General features: G+C 39.4%; 1 protein-coding gene across 5 annotated transcripts in view; it reads right to left on the bottom strand.

Moving 5' to 3' along the window:
* The window catches only part of ARMC8 (armadillo repeat containing 8), a 105,218-nt gene extending 82,622 nt beyond the window's left edge, over positions 1-22,596 (bottom strand). For 2 of the 5 annotated variants that reach the window (XM_024750754.1, XM_024750756.1), the window contains exons 1-2: positions 22,295-22,596; positions 1,540-1,616 (exon numbers count right to left, since the gene is read on the bottom strand). In XM_024750754.1, coding sequence (XP_024606522.1) covers positions 1,540-1,616; positions 22,295-22,339 — 122 coding nt within the window. In that variant the 5' untranslated portion in view covers positions 22,340-22,596. The remainder of the gene's footprint in view (positions 1-1,539; positions 1,617-22,294) is intronic. The other 3 variants (XM_024750752.1, XM_024750753.1, XM_024750755.1) reach the window with 2 other exon arrangements.
* Positions 22,597-23,166: the final 570 nt, after the last annotated feature.

Raw genomic sequence — 23,166 nt, 5'->3', positions numbered from 1 at the left:
TTGACTAAGAAATTTAGCTTTTCTCCTAAACTGCCACAGAAGCAGTAGTAATGAAAACAACAACAACAATAACATCATCTTATATCATTTACTGAATACTTAATGAGTCTGACATTTCCAGCGGAACTATTTATTGAGGAATCTTAAGTGATATCTAGGATTAGCAATATACGAAGCTGTGTCTAGCTTTGTGTGGGGGAGTGTCTGCCTGTCCAAGAAAGAATGTCAAATTAAACCTATCTCTTCCACTAATTTGTGTGTGTAGGTACAACCCAAACTGATTTATTTAAGAGACAGATTTAATACCACTTTTCCTGGTATTAATCAAACTAGACTTAAAGGCGCTGATTAAATCATTATAGTCTCCCAGTTAAGGGGACAAAGGCAAAGTTAACATAATGAGAAAACAAGAAATATCATCTCCTGTTTCTGTAAACTGAGAAGATGTGAAGAGAAGGTGTCGAGTTTCCCAGGTGGATCTCCATCCAGCTCCTCACCTTCCCTACTAGCTCAATTTGAAGAGTCAAGCAGCCTTACTTATCTTGCCTCTACTTTACAAATACACACTCTCAAGAAAGACCCTGCTATAGAGCTTTTTTTTTTTTTTTTTTTGGAAGTGGGACACATCCTAGCCTTGCCATGGTTGAGCAAGAGTTAAACTAAAGATGTTATCTTGCTGATAACACTAACAGGGTTAAGAAGAAAGGGACTCATTTGTGCCCTCACTGCTATCCCAAATATCTCATCCTGACCTTTTTTGGGTCCTCCTTCCCCAGGACACAGCTCAGCCCTGTGGGTGCTCCGTGTTTCCCAACCCTATGAGTCAGTCGCCTTAGGCTAGACCTTCTTTCTTACAAGTAATGTGATAAGAGCATGAAAATCTGCTCTTAGGAGAGAGAATTCATCTTTCAATCATTTGCAATCTTATCGCACTTGTCCCACTTTTTTTTAAGAATAATCACCTCGGGTATGTTGCTTAAAAATATTTCCTCTCATTAAACATGAGGCAATTGTGGAGAAAAGAAGGGTATTTAGGTTATCAAGAGTTTATTTAAAATGTGAGAAAAAAATTATTTATTATTTAAATTTTCTAATGACTGCTTTCTAAATTCTTGTATTTAGAACATCACTAGGAAATTCAAACCTTAAAGACAGTCAATGAGTTAACCAAAAACAAAGCAAAACAAGAAGCCCAAAATCCTGTTGACCTATTCTCCCACCCCCTTTCCGATTATCAAAGATAATCAATTTTACTCTCTTGCTTTTGCTGGATATTGAAAGTCACAAAAGCATTCTCCAAAGTAAACATTTTTTAAAATGTAAAACAAGTATTCTACAAAAAATGAAGCTAACCATGTCAGTTAACTATCCAACAGACAATTCTTTATAGTACCATATTAAAGTCATGAATGTCAAGGGGTCTTTCCAAAACAGAAGAAAAAAGTTACAACCCTGCATTTTCAGAATTATAATACTTGACAGATTCAAACATGAAACAAACAAGACTTTTTGATAGACTCTTAAATACATACTACTTACATGACACCTTGTAGAACTTTCTGGGGATCAGGGTCAAATAGCCTGTCAACATAGTGGCGACTGCTAGCTGTTACTTCCTAGAAAGTGGGGGGGAAAAATTATGACATCTGAAGCCGTGCACATCACAAATTCACAGTATCACCCATAACATCAAACAGCTATATAATCTAACTTAAGGTAGAAGCATTAGAATTTTTATAAATACTTATTATAATCAAATCTATCTGAGAAAATCTTGTGACAAGATAAAACATAAGATGGGGAAGAAAGAGATACCCGGTTCTCACTAAAAACATAACTAGACAGTGGGACCTTTGCAGTGAACCCTGCAAGCTCTGCCATGGAAGAACTGGGCGTTAAGTATTGAGAAGCAAGCTAAGTTTCTTAATTAACTGTTGGATGTCACCTACACACGAAAAAAACATGGGAATGTTGCTTCTGTTTATACCCACTAAAGGGAGGGAAAATCTGATTCTCAGCAAGGAAAAAAGGGTAAGGACTTCATGAACAGTTTATGAAGGGCAGTCTTGGTGCAAGAGGAAGACTCTCAAAGTGATGCAGAGGAGAGCTATACTGCTAGGAAGCAGACATATGCAAAAAATAAAAACCAATATAAAGGAGTTGTCACACTTTCTGTGAGGGAAAAAAAATTAAGAATTAGGGTGATTTATCAGGTCCAAAAGAGCTACCCAGTCTGAACTGGCTAAAGCTGGGCAGAAGAGGGAGAGTTAGAATATGAAGAGCAGGGGAGACACTTACCTCCTTTTATTTGTATTTTGGGGTTTGCACTGTTATGTTATTTCTTGTAATACTTATTTGGGGGGCATACTTATTTTTTATATTTAATTTTCAATACTTGACATTATTTAAAACAAAGAACATGTTTAAGAACCAGAAAAAAAGAATTTTTGTCCCTTGCTGTTTCTTCCTGATGCCTGCTGGAATATGCTGCTCATGTACTATGACCCATTAGCAATAAATTATTATAGAGAGGAAGAAATACTTTTCCAGTTTACCCAGAACCCCTGATCAGAAAAGAGTTAACTGCCAAGACACAGTGCCAGCTTAAAATTCTGAATCTCCAAAAATAACTCTGGAAAAAATTCTATAAACTCAAATTTCCTGACAATATAGCTAATCTAAAATCAAAGTGTATTTTCACATTATGAGCTTGCAACCAAACTACCCTTGTAGGCAACTCAAGTACCCACTTTTAATACATACTCCATTTATAAAGAACAAACTGGCAGCAAATAAGCCAAACTGATGAAAATTCTTGTGCCTAATAGGGTACCATTAAGTACTTGCTAACGGGGTCTGGTTTCCTCAAAACAATAGAATCACAGACTTAGAAGGACTCTTAATTATCTCTCTCAATCCCCTGGTTAACAAATGAGGGCTGATCTTCACCCAGATGTCAGACTGTCAACTGTTAAGTAGGGATGCAAACAACTGTACAAATATATCAAGAAACAATATACACAAGAGCAAAATCCAGGGTAAAACAGAAAACAGTATTCCTATAAGACAAACAGATATGTCTTCTCACTCCATTTGAGCACATGTGCTTTCCTGACTTTCCAACATGGTAAGTTCTGAGAACTTCAGACTCTTAGACTCCCTCCTATGCAAGGAAAGATTTTGATTTTACTGTTTCTCTCCACACACTCTCCCACAGCTCTACATCTCTTGCCTCTCAATGTGGTTTTTAAAAAGGTACTTGGGTTTAAGACCTTATTTTAAACAACATAAATTTCTCCCATTAATAGCAACTCTATTGCTCTATGCCTGGTTCATTCAATTTAACAAGCACTGCGTACCTACTATACGCAAGGCACTGAGGAAGGCATTAAAGGCCAAAAAAAAAGTAAGGCATGGTCCCTCCCCTCAAGAATTCATATTCTATTGTAACTGTGTTTACATGTTTATATTCCCTACTAGAATATAAAACAGAAGAATACATAGTGAAGATTTCTTAGAGGAGCTGGTTTTGGAAAATGAATAAGAGTGCATGAGGACAAGGAAAGAATCAGGGTCACAACCACAGCCATAAGGCATGTGAAGCCAACACACAAATACCATCAGCAAGTATACCAGTTGCTGGCACTGAAAAAGAAGGGAGGAAGGTAGAAAGGCAACCACAGAATATAAAACACAAAAGGCTAATCAATGGGCAGCCAATAATTGAAGTGTTCAGATTGCCTTTTGGTCAAAGTTCTATGCTAGGTGCCAAAGAAAATACAACAGGATGTAAAGGCAGAACAGTGCACTTAAAGAGCTTACATCTATAAAGGGGTCAGTCCTATGTACAAAAAATGATCCTCTGGGCTGCCTAGGTAGCAGCAAGCTGAGAGGATACAGTCACTTGTTCAATCTGATTTTACTCTTATGTTTTTGCTTAACAAATTTACTTAGTTGTTTGTATGGGACACTTCTCATATTTCACTGCTTTCCTTTGTAGATCAGTCTCTCCCCTTTCAGCCCTCTTCTCTCGTCTTTCAAAAGGCAGCCTGGAAATATAAGACTTTGAGAGAGAAGGCAATTGGTGCAGATATTAAATAAGTTGGTCAGAGATAATTTCTTTAAAAGGTGACACTTGAGCAAAGACCTGAAAAAGGTCAAGGAGTAAGTCATGCAGCTACCTGGGAGCAAAGCTTTTTAAGCAAAGAGAACAACAAATGCAAAGGCTCTGAAATGTTAAGTGTCTGCTGGGATCAAAGAACAGGAGGTCATTACAGCTGGAGCAGAATGAGCAAAGGAGAAAACAGTAGGAGATGAGGTCAGAGAAGAGTGGCCAGATGGTAAAGAGCTGCGGTGTCCAATATGATAGCCACTAGTCTTATATGGCTGTTGGGCATTTGAAATGTGCCTAGAAACTGAATTTAAAATTTTTAAACTTTAATTAAAATTAAAATTTAAAAACCAGTACTGGATTCAGTTATTAGAAAACTTCTAAGAATGTTGTGAATTACTTAAGTATGTAAATTTACTTTCAACTGTAAATTTCATGAAACCTAAATACTGATCAAGTATTTCCAATCAAAATACAAATCAAGTATTTCCAACCAAAATTTGGTATCAAAATTGTGTAAAATACACACCAGATTTTTGAAGACTTGATATAAAAAAGTAAAACAATTTCATTGATAATTCATTACACTGATTACATGTTGAAATAATATTTGGATATACTGGTTTAAATTAGATATATTGAAATTAATTTCATGTTTTCTTTTTACTTGTATAGCATGATTGCTGGAAAATTTTTAATTACATATGTGGTTGGCATTATTTTTCCACTGGACAACACTGGTATAGACCCTTGTTGGTCATTGTAAGGATTTTTATTTTTATGGTGTGAGTTGGGAAGCCATTAGAGAGTTTTGAGAAAGTAGAGACATGAACTGACTTGTTTTAAAAGGACTGCTCTGGTTGCAACTTTAGAAACAGACAAATGTGTGGAGGGGGCTAGGGAACAAAGCAGGGAGACTAGGGAGGAGGCTATTCAATAATTAGAAATGCTGTCACTTCAGAGAGATGATGGAAGCCTGGACTAGGGCAAGAGTTCTGGAGGTAGTAAGAGTCACTCAGATTCCTGATAAATGTTAAAGCTGAAATGACTATCAAACTGGATATGCTGTCAGAGTAGATGTGGAGTGTGAAAGAATAGAGGAGCCAAGGATTACACTTAAAGTTTTTGCCTGAGCACCTAGAAAGTCAGACTGAGTTGTCAGTTAATGAGATGAGGAAGACTGTGGGAGATGCAGGTTTGAGCGAGAAGATCAAAAGTTCAGTTTTGGACATGTTAGGACTGAGAATTTTATTAGCCACCCAAGTGAGAATGTCAAGTTAGCAGTTGAATATGTCTAGAGTTTAGGAGAGAGTTGTGGGTGGGAGATACAAATTAGGGAGTTGACAGATTATACACAGGATAAGTTCACTTAGGGAATAACCATGATAAGGCAAGGCCTGAAGACTGAACTCTGGAGCATCTGAACAAGCAGCCAGTATGGTGGGAGGAAATCTGAGAAGCCAGATAGGGTAAGGTTTCAAGGAGGGAGTAATCAAATATGCCAAATGCTACGGATGTGTAGCATAAGATAATAACTAAGACCTGACCATTAGACTTAGGAACATGGAGGTCATCAGTGATCTTGACAACAACAGTGTGGGCAGAGTGGTGGGGTCAAAGCCTGCTTGGCAAGGGTTTAAGAGAGAATGGGAAAAGAGGAATTAGATAAAGTACACACAGACAGCTCTTTCAAGGAGTTTCACTGTAAAGGGGAGTGAAGAAAGAGAGTAAGAGCTAGAGGGACAAGCGAAGTCAGGAGAGCTTTTTTTTTTTTTAAAGCCGGAATAAATTAAAGCATACTTATTGATCGACAGAAATTTTTGTTTTGTCTTGATAAAGAAAAACATGCAGCACTGGGGTAGGGGGAGAACTTCTGGAACAACGTTCATAATAATTGAGAGGGAAGTGGATTTACTGACCAAGTAGAACATGGAAAGTACAACAGTCAGAGGCAATAAATTAGGTGGATACGGTGATGACAGCTTGTGGACATTCTCTCTGATTATCTCTATTTTCTGAAAGTTAAAATTGTGGGGTTGGGTGCGAGACTGAAGAACAGAAGGAATAAAACACAGCATGGGCCAGAAAATATACCAGGACTGCCAGGCAGCACTAACCTTGAGGTTCATGATTATGAATTTAAAGTGAGACCAGTCAGCATGGCTGTGTTTTTCTCCAGCTACATTAAAATATACAGAAGTAGACATGAATAATAGAGTTAGATTTAACCAGAGCTGGAATTTCACCAGGCAAGGATGACAAAGCCAAAGGAATGGGTCAGCTGAGTTGAGGGTATATGCAAAGTTGAGATTATAATGACAGGCCTATTGAAGACCAATGAAAAAGCGGTAGGATTAATGGCATGCAGGTAACAGGGGGATTGACGAAGGCTTGCAGGTGTTCGGGTAGAAGGAGTGGTTTGGGAGGACAGAAGGTGGTGACCAGAATTTGTAAAACTGAAGAGATTATGAAGGGGTTTTAGTTATTGGTAACGTCAAGGTCTAGGAAATAACCATGGCGACAAACACCTCAAGGGACACAGAGGATATGATCATTGGGCAAGTCTAGAGTTTTAGAAAAATTGTCTACATAGGTAATGAAATTTCCATAAATTATCACAGAAATAGTGCTAGAAAAAGTGAACTTGAGCTAGGAGCTAAAATCTTAAAGAAATGAGGGGGAATGATCCAGGGGATCTATAGATGACTACAAGGTAGAGTCTGATGAGATTCAGAGCTGGAATGTTTAGAGAAAAGGGAAGAGAGGGGTCTGAAAAGAGCAATGAGGAGCAATTCTCTGTCTCCACTTCTAGGCCTAGAGATATGAGGGATATGGGAAGAAAAAGAGCCAACAGCTGATAAGACTGCAGGAGAAAGCTGAGGAAAAGGGTGTCAAGAGGTGAAAAGCCTGGTTTCAGTCTAAACAAAAAGATAAGGAAATGTTCAGACAAGAGGGTGAGGATAACAGAAACCCAGTGAAAGAAGCGGGAGAGAGGCAAGGGTTCAGGATAGAAAAGTAAATGGACAGAGACACAAGCACATGAGGAAGGACCCTAGAGTCCTGGGCTTCTTGTGGTAGTTAATGTAAACAGAGATAAAGAGCTTAATCCTGAATGTTGGGGAGGGACAGTTTGATCTAGGCACTCATTTACCCCTGAAATAGGACAAACACTGGAGTTTCTTCCTCCCTCCTGCCCACAGAGGCCAAAAGGTTAAGAGAGTGTCTGATGATCTGTTCTTTCAAGACGTGGCTTCACGCTCACTTCAAAACACTAATACCCTTTTATTTATTTTTTATTCTTTTTTTTTGATGAAAATATTTTCATTTATTCTTTTTTTTAAGATTTTTTTTTACATCTTTATTGGAGTATAATTGCTTTACAATGGTGTGTTAGTTTCTGCTTTATAACAAAGTGAATCAGTTATACATATACATATGTTCCCATATCTCTTCCCTCTTGCGTCTCCCTCCCTCCCACCCTCCCTATCCCACTCCTCCAGGCGGTCACAAAGCACCGAGCTGATCTCCCTGTGCTATGCGGCTGCTTCCCACTAGCTATCTACCCTACGTTTGGTAGTGTATATATGTCCATGCCTCTCTCTCGCTTTGTCACAGCTTACCCTTCCCCCTCCCCATATCCTCAAGTCCATTCTCTAGTAGGTCTGTGTCTTTATTCCTGTCTTACCCCTAGGTTCTTCATGACATTTTTTTTCTTAAATTCCATATATATGTGTTAGCATACAGTATTTGTCTTTATCTTTCTGACTTACTTCACTCTGTATGACAGACTCTAGGTCTACCCACCTCATTACAAATAGCTCAATTTCGTTTCTTTTTATGGCTGAGTAATATTCCATTGTATGTGGCACATATATACAATGGAATATTACACTAATACCCTTTTAAATTACTCTGTAGCTTCCGGTAGCTGGAAGGGCTTGTACACACAGTGATCCTCCATCCTCCCAACCGATCCAGTGAATATGCCAAGCAGCCAGCTAAAGCTCAGGGTACAGTCTGTGCCCATGAAGGAGAGCAGTGCTAGCCAGGGTCACACTATGACCTCTGCCTTTTGGCACAAGGCTTCAAACAAATGACCTAGAAAGCCCTCGAAACCTAGCTCTAAACTTACTGTACCCATTCAGAGCTGCAGAAGCTACCACAAACGTATAGATTAAAAACTGTTACATTTTTACGCTTAATAGCACCCCTCCAAATTATATTATGTAAAAATGTACATGAATCCTTTCAAGCAGAAAGTTTGTATACACCAAATTTGTGACTTAGTATTTAGAATTTAGTAGAGCTGAATGTACATATGTACGAACAGGTACTAAACATTAAAGAAAGAAGAGAAGCTTGTGGCAAATTTCTTCTTGAAGGAAAACAGAAACAGGTAATGAGTTGCATTCCACCGTGGAGAACTATTAATGTGGAAGCAATTTCCCTTTTAGTAGGGTGACCATTTGTGATGTCTCCCCTTGAGTGAAGACTGGTTGTAGTGACTTGATTCTAGCAAGCAGAAAGCAGTGGAGGTGATAGGATGTCACTGCAGAGCTCTCTCTCTCTCTGTGTCCATGTCTGTGTCTGTCTGTCTGTCTGTCCCTCCCTCCCTCCCTCTGTCAAAAGCCAGCTTCCATGTTTTAAGTTGCCCTACGGAGAGCCCCACATGGCATGGAACTAAGGGGAGCCCCTGGCCAAGAGCCAGCAAGGGATTGAGGCCCTCGTTTCAACAGCCCACATGAAACTAAATCCTGCCAATAATCCTGTGAGTGAGCTTGGAAATGGATTCTCCCTCAACTGAGCCTTGAAACGTGGCTCCTGTTGACACCCTGACTGCAACCTCACAAGGAACTCTGGGGCAGAGGCATTAGCTAAGCCACATCTGAATTCCTGACCTACAGAAACTGTGAGATAATAAATGTTGTTTTAAGCAGCTAAGTAATTTGTTACATAACAATAAACAGACAATGAATATACCTTCAAATTTATCATCCAAACCAGGATACTTTTAAGACTGAAAGAGGGCACTACTAATACTTGTCACAGAATAACACATAAATGAAGAGTGTTGGAGACAAACCGGGCTTATATGCTCGCCCTACCTTTTATTCCTCTTTAGTGGCACAAAATTTATTATCTCTAATAAATTAGAGATAGCTCAGAAAACTGGTCAGACATACTGAAAAAGCAAACCAGAACAATCTCTAATTGCCCTTCTGAATAAACTACGCATGACTGGGGTAAATTAAAACCCTGTCTTTTGAAAAAAATTCTTCGGGAAAGGTTCTGAATGCCAAATTATTAAGTTCCAGACTTGCCACAAATGGGATTTAACACAAAGAATAGAAGAAGTAAATTTGTTCAACTGAAGTTCTAAAACCTGAAGTGAAACAATGGGTTTATTAGACAATGAAGAGTGAGGGTTTAAGTGTAAATAAGAAAATATCAAACTATTTTATTTCATTAAAATCTTGCTCTATGTGTATCTCATTAAAATAGTATGTTCTTTAATCCTACCATATTCAGGCATTGAATGGTAGAAAGAATATATGACTTGGGATCAGAAGATGGGTTTGAAACCTAGTTCTACCACTTGGTAGCTTTGTGATATAGGGAAAAAATAAAATTTTGAGACTGTTTCTTCAAGTATAAAATGGTAACATTACCACATAAGCTCAGAGTGTGGATCAAATGAGATAACACACAAGAAAAACCCCTATAAACTGTAAATGAACCATATAAACACTGATTTCAGGAAAAGCCTATTTTTGTATAAAAAATATAATTGCCTTAACAAATGTACTAATGCTCTTCTCAGTTATTTATAGTCATATTCATGATTAAAGCCTAATTATTCAGACATACCTTTCCTCACCCGATAGCAGCTTTTTTCTCAGACCAAGCTAAGTACTTAGCAAGAAATAAATATGCATTTGAATGCTGACCTTAGAAATCTAAACTTTCATTACTTGAGATTTAAAATAACTGTTAAAAATATGTAAGGTAATCCTTAGTGAACTTTTTATTACTAACTTGCATTATAACTGTAGGTATAACCATGGACTCATACAATATAAAATCACAGTTACGAATACCAATATATAGTTCAAGGAGTAATTTTTTTTTTTTTTTTTGGCTGCACCTTGGCATGAGGTATCTTGGTTCCCTGACCAGGGATCGAACCTGTGTCCTCTGCAGTGGAAGCGCAGAGTCTTAACCACTGTACTGCCAGGGAAGTCGCAAGGAATAATCAATTTATAGTGTTCTCGTACCCATACACCAAGTCAGAAAGAAAAGGTAGACAGAATACAAATATTTTTATAATACCTGACACTTGTTTAGTATGTTACAGTTTACAAAGTCTTTTCATATCTATTTTCTCATTTAATTCACGTGTTCTTTAGAAATTGGAATATTACAAATCTCACTGGGGAATTCTGACCCCTGAGAAATGAATGTGTAAACTAGTCGTTGCCATATTAATCAAAATTTCATGTGTCAATTATTCCACAAACTACTAGGAACTTCAAGATAAAATTGTTCGTAACATTGATCATTCAGCATTGTCAGGGAAAATCCTGGTTTAGGGAAGAGATGAAAGGAGCACAACCCAAAAAACAGAATGTTTGAGCTCTATAAGGCTTCAGTTTAAAACCTATTTCATGCTGAAATTCAACATGTGAATATATTTAATTTACTAGGTGCTGGTAACAGAGTTAAGATAGAGTCCCTTACCCTCAACTCATTCACAGCACAGAAAGGAAACAGATAGGTAAGTAAGTTACAGTTGTCACTTCTAACACAGGATAAGTGTAACCATAAAAGTGAACACAAGATAAAAAGAAAGCTGAAGATACAACTAACTGAAGTTAGGGGTGGAATGGGAGGTGGTATCTAAGCAGCAAGGATGATTAATCTGAAAGACTAGTATTATTTTGCTAGGTGAAATGGGGAGGAAAAAAAAGATAAGGACTCTAGGCGGAGAGCACAGCACACGCAAAAGAGTTCTGAAGCAATGTGGTGTGTTTGAGAAACGCAATTTAGTATTATAGTGATATAGTATGCACTTGGGAATACAAAACAAAGCTAAAGTTGTACTCTTTAATTCAGTCAACAAATATTTAGACAGCTATGCAGGCACTGTTCTAGGCAAGAACCAAAAAAAGCCCAACTTTGCAGGGCTTACATTTCAGCAAGGGGAGAAAGATAAAAAGCAATAAACATAATAAATAAACGATATAGAATATTATAGGGTTATACATGCTATGGGGGGAAATGTTTAATAGCACATTTTATTTCCATCTCCTTTTACTATACACAGCACAAGCTGCGGGGAGGGAGAAGTGCAGGAGAGAAAGAGGGAAGTGTACTAATACATCCCCCCAAGAGAACCCCATACACTCAGCATCTCAGTAGTTCTAAACAGTAGTTCTAAACAGGGACACTACTGCCTAAGATACATTCTTTACATCTATGGAAGTGATTTCGGGTTGTCAAAATGGCAATAAGTGCTACTGATATCTAGTGGGCAAGGGCTAAGGATGCTAGATGTCCTGCAGTGAGTGGGACAACAGGCCCATACTCGAAAAGACTTTCCACTACGCAGTCATGTAGGAAAATAAACTTTAATTACCTGAGTCTAGAATCTAACTCCATTTTACATATAAACAAAAAATGTGTCTCACATCATTTTACTATACCATTTTCCAAGAATGCAACTCCCATATGAATACAGGAAAGGGTGTACTTTGTGTTGTTAGGAACTTTATCAAAAGTTGTTCACTTCAGAAAAATCACATCAAAAACAGTATCACTTACTATATTTAAGTAGCCATCACATCATACCTATATCACTGTCTAATAGCAGTCATATTTACAGCTAAACTACCCTTATTTGTAAATATATCACTATTTTATTACTTCTTTCTAGTACCTGAGTATTTACTCATTTAAATAATATAAATTAGTTTCCTGCTCTTTCTCCCTTAACACAGCTGAGGCATTATGCCAACTCTTAAAAATTTACATGTAAGAGCAGTTATCTATGAATTTCACTCCAGGAGAGCGAAGGAGGTGCTCCAAAATACGTTTTAAGAAGGGGATGTGGAGTCTAGCAGAGTTGAGAACCACTAACTGAAACAGCTCTTAACATTCCAGTCAGCTGGGAGCTCCAGAAACTCTCCTCCATCCCAAACATTTTGAAATGAAAATTTGATTTGCTGATGCCTCCAACTCTCAGTCCAAACAAATGCTTCCTACTGTCACTTTGACAATTTTCTGAAATGCCAAATAACTGTACTGCTTAGATCACTCACAGATTCACAATTATTCAATTCGAAGCCCAGAACTAGAGAATTTCTTCCTAACTTTGAGGGGAAAAAAAACCTCCCTCCCTCTGGAACAATACAAAAAAGGATAATATAACAAAGACTGACCTTTTCCTTGCAGATGGCTATCATGCCCTCCCTATGTATTAAAAAATTCCTACTTGCCTCCAAAAGGAAGAAAAATTAGAAGAAAATGCCTAAGTAAACCCCAAATTTTGTGGATATTTTGATTTTTCCTTTCTTTTACTTTTTTGTATTCTAGTAAACTTCTGGCCCCATTAGGATTCAATCAGATTCTCATTCAATTTTTGCAGACCCACTACATAGTATTCTTTAAACTTTTTTTTTTTTTTTTTTTTTTGGCGGTACGCGAGCCTCTCACGTTGCGGAGCACAGGCTCCGGACACGCAGGCTCAGCGGCCATGGCTCACGGGCCCAGCCGCTCCGCAACATGTGGGATCTTCCCAGACCGGGGCACGAACCCGTGTCCCCTGCATCAGCAGGCGGACTCTCAACCAGTGCGCCACCAGGGAAGCCCTAAACTATTTTTATCTTTACATTTTTTTTTATTATTATGGGATTCATTCTTAGGTGATTCTAGGGGTTTGCAGCATCCTTCCTCCCAAAATTCACCAAAGCCCTGCTTTTCTGCAGTCTCTAGCAACTTTGGGAAGTTTATAAAATGGCACTTCAGTTTGGCTGGGTCCCATCAGTGCAGAATGTAACATACTTATGACAACCAAAATTCCTAGAATATAATGTTTCAATCTCATAAACACAATTATGAAAATACTGAAATATATAATTTTAAACTTAATCTACTTGGATAAGAAGCAGCCCTGACCTCTCAATAAGTAATTAAGACTGAAAATCAGATTTCACGTTAAGAGAACTTATTTTAAAATAAAGAGCAAATAAATCAGTAGTCATATAAAGTTTGAAAATAAAATTCTAAAATGTAACGCTGTGCACACAAATTTTTCCTCTATGTGTTTGGAAATCTGACTACAACATTTCATAGACAATAGTATATGACAGTGGACAGGTCAGTCTCTGGTTCTCAGTTTTCATCAATAAAAAACAGACAAGGACAAACTAAAGATTATCTGCAGGCTTCTTTCAGGCAAAGATTCCATAACTTTACTTACCCAAAGGGGGATTTTTTTTCATAATAGGAAAACCAGAGCACAGTAGTGAGTTTTTAATGTAATAAAATATTATTATAGCCCTTGTAATATCGTATCAACATGCTATAAAGATGCTTAGGTGGTCTCAAGAACTGGAAGCAATTTAGCATTCATGCTTCTTTCTAATCAGGTACTGCAATGTTTATCCCTTTAAAGTATGGTACAAATCACAAAGAGCTATTTGGGTCTAGACGATTTCTTTCTCACTATTAAATTCTATTCATTTACTCTTCAATGTAGACAAGAATGTCTGAAGACTGAGGACCAAGAAGAGATCCCTCTGGACAGAGTAAGTGGACCATGTAAGGATTTATGGTGCAAAATAGCAGAATCTGGAACTCCAAGGGAGCAAGAACCTCATATGGGACATTAGAGTGACAAGGATTGCGAGGAGTTTTATAAAGCTTGAGGTATTCTCTGGGTTGGCAAAGGTTCATTTAGATGCCTTCCAAAATGATAAGATAGCCCAGGAAATCCACTAGGATGCATTCAAATGCCTACTTCTAAATCCTGATATAACAGAGTGAGGCTATTCAGACACAGGTGATGTTGTCCTTGACCATAAGAATAGTTTAAATTATTCTTCAAGACTGCAATCATGTAATGACTTTGAGATCCAGGGTACCATCTTTCATTGTACACCTCAGAGGTGGTACAGTCCAGACAGGCTAGCTGCCTTCTGATTTTTTTTTTTTTTCAAAAGGCTTTATTTGCTTCAGATTCTTAGAGGCAGTAAACACCCTTGCCTCAGAGCTATCCATGGTGCTTGACTCATACTCAGCCCGTCACTTCCAGCAATTGGTGCATTAGCTTTCTGACCATAGTACCACTCAGGATCTGCCTGACCCATCACCCACATTGTGGCCTGTGACTATTATGCCAGTATCACGGGCCACTTGTAATTTCTGTCTATTCCACTTTGCCTATGCCCAGATCCACAGTGCCTTACTTTGTCCTGGCTTAGATCTCTCATCTAGCTCTGCCTCCCAGGCCTGCTATACCACCTGCTACACAAAGCCCTTTCTGTACAAACAGTACACCTTGGGGAAGATCACTGGCATAATCTGGGAAAAAGATTACAGTTCTTCAGAGCCAAATCCCCCATATGATACCTTACGTGAGTTTTAAAACCTTGTTGTTACAATTTTTACCATTCCAAAATGATTGAAAATGAGTTTTAAATTTTGCTCTATGCTTTTGTGACTGACTTTGGAATGAATAAAGAATAGGAACTGTTAACTCAAGATTTATGTGTGGGTTTCAGGGAATCTATGAGCCCCTTGAAATTATGTGATTCTTTAGGCAGATGCATGTTTTTCTGGGGAAGATGGTGTTGAGCCTCTTACCCTTAAAACGTTAAGAACTCGGTCAATGTGTTGATGACTCCCAATAATAATCATCTCCCCAGGTTTAAGCACTAGACTTCTATATCTGTGGTTTAATAAATATATTTGGTCTTTCTCCCAGTTCCTGGCACAGAGGTCCTGAAACCTTGAAATTTCCTGGGTGACATCAATGTCTTTACTTATTCATAAGGAACATCTTTCAAGAGTTTTGCTAATGAATGATTAGGCCAGGGCCCCTAGATAGCCTCAAGATGGGACTGGTTACCCAAAAGACAAAGTGATTAGAGGGTTGGAACTTTCAGTCCCATCCACCAACCTCTGGGAAGTGGAAGAGTGGGAGGCTGGAGATTAACGCTCTATAAAAACTCCTGAATAAAACGCGATTAAGTTTCCAGGTAAATGAATGGATCCACCTGCCAGGAGGGTGGTGCACCCCAGTTCCACATGGACAGAAGTTCCTGCACTTGGGACCTTTCTGGATCTTGCCCTATGTACCTCTTCACCTGGCTGTTCATCTGAATCTTTTATAAGATAAATGTTTTGCTGAGCTTTGTGAACCATTCTGACAAATGACTGAATTTGAGGAGGGAGCAGTGGGAACCCCTGATTTATAACTGGTCAGTCAGAGGACAGGAGAACAACCTGGACTTGCAACTGCTGTCTGAGGTGGGGGCAGTCTTGCAGGACTTAACCTGTGGAACCTGACACTATCTCCAAGTAAATAGTGTCAGAATTGAGTTAAATTGTAGGACACCCAGCTAGTATCCATAGAGAACCAGAGAATTGCTTGGTGGTGTGGAAAACATTCCAGAATATCCAGCTGCCTAGTGGACACCTCTAAATGAATTCCCAGAAAACACTTCAAACTCAGCATGTCCAAAATGAAACTCATTCTTCCTCCTTACTCTTCTAACATGTTAAGCTCCTAATCCTCACCATTTCAGTAGAGGATACCACCTAGATATAAAACTAAAAATCTTGTCAATCATGCTTGATCATGATTATGACTCTTTCCTTTTCCTCATTCCCCTCATCCAATCAGTCACGTCTTACAACTTTTTGAAAGCCTAATAAATTCTTAAAACACTCCAGAAACAGAAGAATCATGTGTTCTCTAATCATTTTGCAGGTGGTAAAGATCTCCAAATATTAATAGATTTTATAGGCTGGAAACTCTTCCCACTGGACCATAACTTTTCATTTTTAATAGAAAGCATAACACCATCTCATTCCCCCTCCCCCAATAACTGTTTTATGAATATGCCAGAGAATGTAGCTAACTCTTTATTCTTCTGAGTTTACGAAATGAGATCAAAACAGTTTTCTTCTACCAAAGTGACAAGTGGGGGCTGTTTCTGCAAAACAGCTCTTATTTGGAATACTTTTCATTCCTAGCTAAACAGTCCTAAGGATCATAGCACTACAGCTCAGTGAAGGCAGCTGCTCTCCAATTTCCAGAAGATAACAGCAATCATCCTTTGTCAATAAATCCATATCTTTACCTAGAAGCCAACATAACATATTACACTGCAAAACAACTGCCAAATCAGAAATCAAAAAGATACAAGTCAGAGTAACTGAAATTCCTGGCTCCTGGTACTACTTTAAAATTCTCGATGAGAATGGGAGGAGACAAGAAGGCTAGATATAAATATCCAAGTGAAACTGAAGACCTTACCTAACTCTTGGTAAAGCTTAAAAGACTTCCTGAGCATTCGCTGTCTGAATTCAGGTGGCAATCATTCCTTAAAAAGATAGAAGATGTCCAGAAACATACGATGAGCATCTCCCATTCTTCCCACATTGCCATTAAAGATTAGGAAGTTCATACTGGTCTTCTTTTAGGACCACCTCCTGACATACCCTGTGCTTGCTGGTGTTTTGTAGAGAAAACAAAAGGGAAACTTTAAAATGTGCTTACAAGATTTTACTTTGCATTTACTACTAAAAACCAAGAGAAGGCAAATTCATACTTATAAGCTAGTTGAGCTTAACCTCAGAGAAAAAATTTTTTTAGCTCTTGTCAGTTGTCCATGTAAGAGAGCAAATCACTGTGCACCTGAAGACCAACAAATGCTTATAATCATCAAGAACAGAACATAATCAAGGAATATCCAGACTTGGAATACCCTATACAGTGCAAATAACTGCTCATCAAATAGGCATAATGGCACTGGGAAATAAATGTAACAAAGGCCTTAGCTGTCTGTGCCAGCCTACAGTATGATTCAAAGGCATTTTATTATCTTGTCTCTCTTAAATCACTACAAACTGACCAAAGTAAAGTGTAATCATCCTCTTAACAGGGTCTTTCAAAAGGCATAAATTTTAATCTCAAGTCCGATACCAATTTTTAAAAAAACAGGTCATACTTCTGGTGTTATGTCTAAGAATTCTTTACCAAGCCCAAGGTTCTGCAAATTTTGTTTATTCTAAAAGTTTTATATTTTACAATTAAATCTACGATCCATTTTGAATTAATTTTTGTACAAGGTGTGAAATTAAGATCAAAGTTCATTTTTTAACCTATGTTTAAGGGGATGAAAAGATAAGCTACAGACTGGGAGAAAATATTTGCAAAGCACCCATCTGACCAATGACTCACATCTAGAATATATAAAGAGACTTCAAAATTCTACAGTAAGAAAACAAACAGGGCTTCCCAGGTGGCACAGTGGTTGAGAGTCTGCCTGCCGATGCAGGGGACACGGGTACGCGGAGCGTACTGGGCCCGTGAGCCATGGCCGCTGAGCCTGTGCTCTGCAACGGGAGAGGCCACAACAGTGAGAGGCCTGCGTACTGCAAAAAAAAACAGTCCAACTAGGAAGTGGGCAAAAGGACATGAAAAAATATTTCACTATAATATTTTATTCACATTTCACTAAAATATTTTATTCATATTTCAATAAAATATTTTATTCATATTTCAATAAAATATGGATGGCAAGTAAGTAATGAAAATATTTTTGACATTACTAATCATTACAGAAATGTAAATTGAGACCATGATGAGATATCACTATATATCTATTAGAACAGCTAAAATAAAAAATAATGACATACCAAATTGCTGGTGAGCATGCAAAGAAACTGAATCTCTCAAACATTACTGGTGGGAATGTAAAATGGTACAGCCACTTTGGAAAAGTTTGTCAGTTTCTTTAAGAATTAAACATACATTTACCATACAACCTAGCAATTGCACTATTGGGCATTTATCTCAGAGATACAAAAAGTTACGTCCACACAAAAGCCTGTACATGTTTGTTCATAGCAGGTTATAACAGCCAAAAACTGGAAATGCCCCAAATTTCTAACAGGTGAACAGTTAAGCAAACTATCTTTCAAACATCCATATTATATATCCATTCCACAGGATACTACTCAGCAGTAAAAAGGAAGAAACTACTGATACATACAACAGCTTGAATGGATCTCCAGGGCATTACACTGAGTGAGAAAAGCCAATCTCAAAAGGTCACACGCTGTATGACTCCATTTATGCAACATTATAGAAAATGACAAAATCATGGAGATGGAGAAGAGATTAGTTGTCACCAGGGGTTAGAGATAGTGCGTGTGGGGCAGTAGGCAGGTGTGACTATAAAGAAGTAGCATGAGGGAGATCTTGACTATGGTATTACAGAACTGTATACATATTTATACCAATATCAGTTTTGTGGTTTTGATATTGTACTATAGTTATATAAAATGTGACCAAACACGGGAACTGGGTACAGTATACACAGGGATCTCTCTGTACTATCTTTGCAACTTTCTGTGAATCTGTCATTATCTCAAAATGAAAAGTTTAAAAAAATGCAATCAATGTAAAATCACCCAAAAGTTTGGGAAACACGGGAAAATATATAAATTTGTTGAAAACAGTGATGTTGTAATGCTAAATGCATTACAGGGATAGAGGTGATCATGGTGTAGCCTAGAAAGACACCTGGAGATTTTGTCCAACTCCTCCAAATAAATAGTTCAATCAAATATTTATTGAGAATCTAATATATGAAAGACATAGTGCTATAAAAAGTAGTTGGGTTAAGAAGAAGAAAAGGTCAAGCACTTACCTCTGAATTAATTTACTCTCTAAGAAGATAAAACAGACTAATTATTAAAAGCCTCAGGGCCACTGCAAAAGCAGTTTCCTTTGCCTGGAATATTCTTCTGTTTTTCTAGTTAGTTCTTACTTGTCCTTGAACTCTAGCTCATTGTCACTTCTTTAGGGAAACCTTCCCTAGCTCTCTTTGCTCTCCATATTAGAACACGTTCCCCTATTACATGCTTGTTCAGCACTGTATATTTTTCATTCATAACACTAATCACCATTCACAAAAAACTGTGTGACATTTATTTTGATGTCTATTTTCTCCATTAGGCTAATCTCCAAGAAGGCAAAGACAGTCTAGGTAGCTCACCACTGTATTCCCAAACCCAATGTCATGCCTGGCAAATGACAGAAGCTCAAAATATGTTACATGAATAAACCCATACAAAGCTCTAATTCATATGTGCAAATGAGCAGGCAGACAACAAGAGTTACTGGGTTTTGTAAGAACCCAAGATCACTTCAACTTGAGAAAGCCAGTTTATATGGGATAGGAGGTTCATGCAGAGGATAAAGAATCTTATATCCAAAGTTGAATATGAACATCAGCCTTTCAGCAACAGGAACCCATTGAAGAATTGAAACAGGGAACCGGTGCATCCGATGTGCTGTATAGGGAAATAAATGCAGAGAACTGAATTCAACTAAGAGGATAAGACACTAGAGGCAGTAAAAATAACTGCAAGGAACTGTGGTAATGCAGGCACAAAATGATAAGTTCCGGAATGAGAGGGTGGTCATGGGAAAAGACAGATGTGAGAAACACTGAGAATGAAGAGCCAACAGAACTTAAGGACTGATTAGCTATAGGGGCATGAAAGGGGGAAGAGTCAATGATGATTCAAGTGGTTTAAGAGTGGGTGATCCATGAAAGATAATACCATTAAAACAGAAATGGGAAGTCAGGACTAAGTTCTCTTAGGAGAAGGAATGTGCTTTGTTGGAAAGTGATGGGTAACATCCACACAACTGAAGACGTGAGACTAGATGGAGAACAGTCAAGGCTGCCAATGTAGATGTGTGAGTTGATTATAATTAAGGTTATACAAATGAATGAGATCTCTCAGAGAGGAGAAGGTATAAAGGGCCTTGAATGGAAATTCTTTAAAACCATTTGATCTGCCCCTGGTGAGAATTATGTTTCTCAGGTTATGGAGCCATTCAGATGGTGAGCTTCCTGAAGGCATAGCTGAGCTCAACTGTGCACTGGGTGTTGTGCAAAATAGTAGCCTATTAAAGGAACCAATTATTTTCAAGATAATTTCTGATGATTAATTCCTGTTCCACTTGCACTTTGTATTTCAAAAAGTGGTGCCCTAGGTAGAACTTTGAAAGGTACAGGCTTCGCTTGAAATTATTATAATCAGTGAGTTTAGACAGTTTAAATCATTTATCCAAAGGTCTGTTTTCCCAAGGCTCCAGAATTGAAGAACTGAAATACCAGACTTTGGGACTGTGAAAACCTTAAAATAAATTTAAAAAAAAGAGCCCCCAATGAGACTAGGGCTAAAGAAAATGCCCACTAGAAGTAGGGAATACTCTTCAAGAAGTTTTTTGTTTGTTTGTTTTTTTAAAGTTTCAAGTGAGCTTTATTAGGGAGCGCTTCCGGGCGAGGTTCACTGGTCCGAGAGAAAGGGGCCAGAGAAGTCGCCAAGAAGTTTTTGAATAAAGTAAAATAGGAAATATTATTTACTGAGGGAGTGAAAAAAAAACCCCCAAAATTTCAACTGTACACTACATGGGTTGACAACGTACAAAAACTAAAGAAGCTTCAAATGAAGGATAAGCTAGATAATTAAGGGAATTGAGAACAGTCCAGATGCATACTTAAAAAAAACAACAAAAAGCTAATGAGGGAAAGTCATTGGCCTGCTCTTCCACAAAATGTTCCTAGGTGTCAGTCAGAGGTGGAGTAACAAGCTAATTCAATGCTTAGGTGAGCAGTATTTCCCCAGCTACAGTTTAAAAATAAGAAAAGGGACTACTGAAATGGATCAGAGGACAAATTTGTGTACAGCTCCCACCCCACCCCCGCCCAAATAAATCAAGGTGGAATATGCCACAATGCTCTAACTGTGAACTGCAGCAAATGTCCTAAGTGCTTCCAGATAGACGAGCTGTGTTTGTGGGAGAAGTCAGGGAAGAGAAACCCGTTGGAGCCACAGCCTCAAGGTACCTGACAAGGCATCTATAATCCAACCATCCTCTCAACATCAGACTGACTTACACGATAAGTCTAAAAGATGGTCAACCAGTCTTTGCCTGCTTGTTTCCAACAACAGCAAACGGACCATTGGTAAACTGACCATTCTCAGAGCTGGACAGCTCTCATTTGTTGCAAAACCCTTCTAAGTTATCTCCTAGTAACTTTCACCCCCGGTCCTTGGTTCTCTCAAGAGCAACACAGCAAAGGTGAAAGTTTTGGTTTCATTTTTAAATTTAAGCGAACTAGGTATTACTTTCAGGCATGTCAATACATTCCCTTCTTTCAATAGTAGGAAAATCTGATCTCTTTTTTCAACGTTTGACTCCCCGTGAAGGAAAAAGGAAGGCCAGTCACAGGTTCCTCTAGACTCAGGGCTGCGACCTCCGCAGCAGAGCGGAGAAAAGGGGCTTAAATAACTACATACACTAGGAGACGTTGCAGCTGATAAGAAATTCCCGTTGCCAAGAAGCAAGCAGCTTTAGCCTGTGACCGGGTGCTGGGACGCGATAGAAGCCACACAGACCTGGCCTGGTAGCCCGAGACAGTGGGGGCCAAGAAGCCTCCGTCTCTTTTTGCCAAAGCCGCGGAGGGCTGAATGGGCGCTCACCCCCAGGCCAGCGGCAAACCCGGCGCCTCACACGGCAAAGCGCTCGGCCCCAGGAAAGAGGCATCGGTAAGAAGGGTCGGTGAAACGCCTGGCAAAGCTCAAGCCGCGCCGCCGGGCCAGCTGCCCGTGTGTCCAACCACCCGGCCCGCCCGACGCCGTCCTGAGAACCTGCACCGGTGAGCGCTCCCGGAGTTGGAGACGTCTCGGGCTCGGCCGGGTCCCGTCTCTCCCCCCCGCCCACCCTCTCTCAACTCCCCTGCTTAGAGCTGAGCCGGAGGCCACCCCAAGGAGTGGTGCCCAGGAGGCACGCCGCGTTGGTGGTGAATGCTGCGGGCTGGGCCCGAGCTCTCGGGCAGGCGGGCAGCCAAGCGGCTGCGGCCGGTAACTCACCGAAAGGACGCTCATGCGGATTGGGGTCTCCAACAGGCACGCCATCTTGAGCCTTCCCACCCGGCTGCGGCCGGCGCCGGCGCCGGGGCCGGCACTTTCGACAGCCGACTACTGGGCCAACCACAGTTACCTCTGAAGAAAGTCAGGCAGGTAGACGAGAACGGACCACGCTCTAGACACCGCTGAAGTACGGCCAGGGCCCGCAGAGCGGAGAGCAAAGGGAAACCGCACCAGAGGCCTCCTTACGAATCGTCCTCTCAGAAACCGCAGCTACTCTCAGCCTGGGTGAGAGGTGGGAGCGCGCAGCAGTTTCCGCATGCGCAAAGAAGATCGGCCGGCCCCACCTGCGGCTCGCGGTGGGCGGAGCCTCAGGGGCGGAGCCTCATGGGCGGAGTCTTGCTGTAAGCTTCACAGAATGATTTGTTGCAATTTCTTGAGCTCGCGTACTCATTATTCCGAAAAACTGGTGTGTAGAGCCAAATACATAATTTGAAGTTCACTTTCACATTCATTATCTCACTCCTTCTTTGCACCAAACTTCTAGTGTCGTTATTATCTCCATTTTACAGATGGAGAAACTGTGATCTCAGAACCAGGTCTCCTGCCACTCTTACTGGTGAAACACCAGTAAGAGTGTTTCACGATCCAACGTTGAAGTGTGACCTGTTTCAGCATTATCTGCCCGACCCTTTTATTCTAGTGTAGTGTTAAGAATAGATACTCTAGAGCCAGAACGCCTGAGTTTAGTCCTTGCTACTTCACAGAGCTGCATTACCTCGGCAAGTTACTTAAACTCCTATGCTTCAGTTTCCTCTTGTGCAAAATAAGGGGCTATGAAGATGGAAAATATAAAGCTCTTAGAACATGCCTGG

The sequence above is a fragment of the Neophocaena asiaeorientalis genome, unplaced genomic scaffold (genome assembly GCF_003031525.2).
Source record: "Neophocaena asiaeorientalis asiaeorientalis breed wild unplaced genomic scaffold, Neophocaena_asiaeorientalis_V1.1 scaffold276, whole genome shotgun sequence".
In the NCBI taxonomy this organism is placed as follows: Eukaryota; Metazoa; Chordata; class Mammalia; order Artiodactyla; family Phocoenidae; genus Neophocaena; species Neophocaena asiaeorientalis.
The sequence above is the reverse complement of the archived record's forward strand: the minus strand, read 5'-3'. Positions and strand labels throughout refer to the sequence as shown.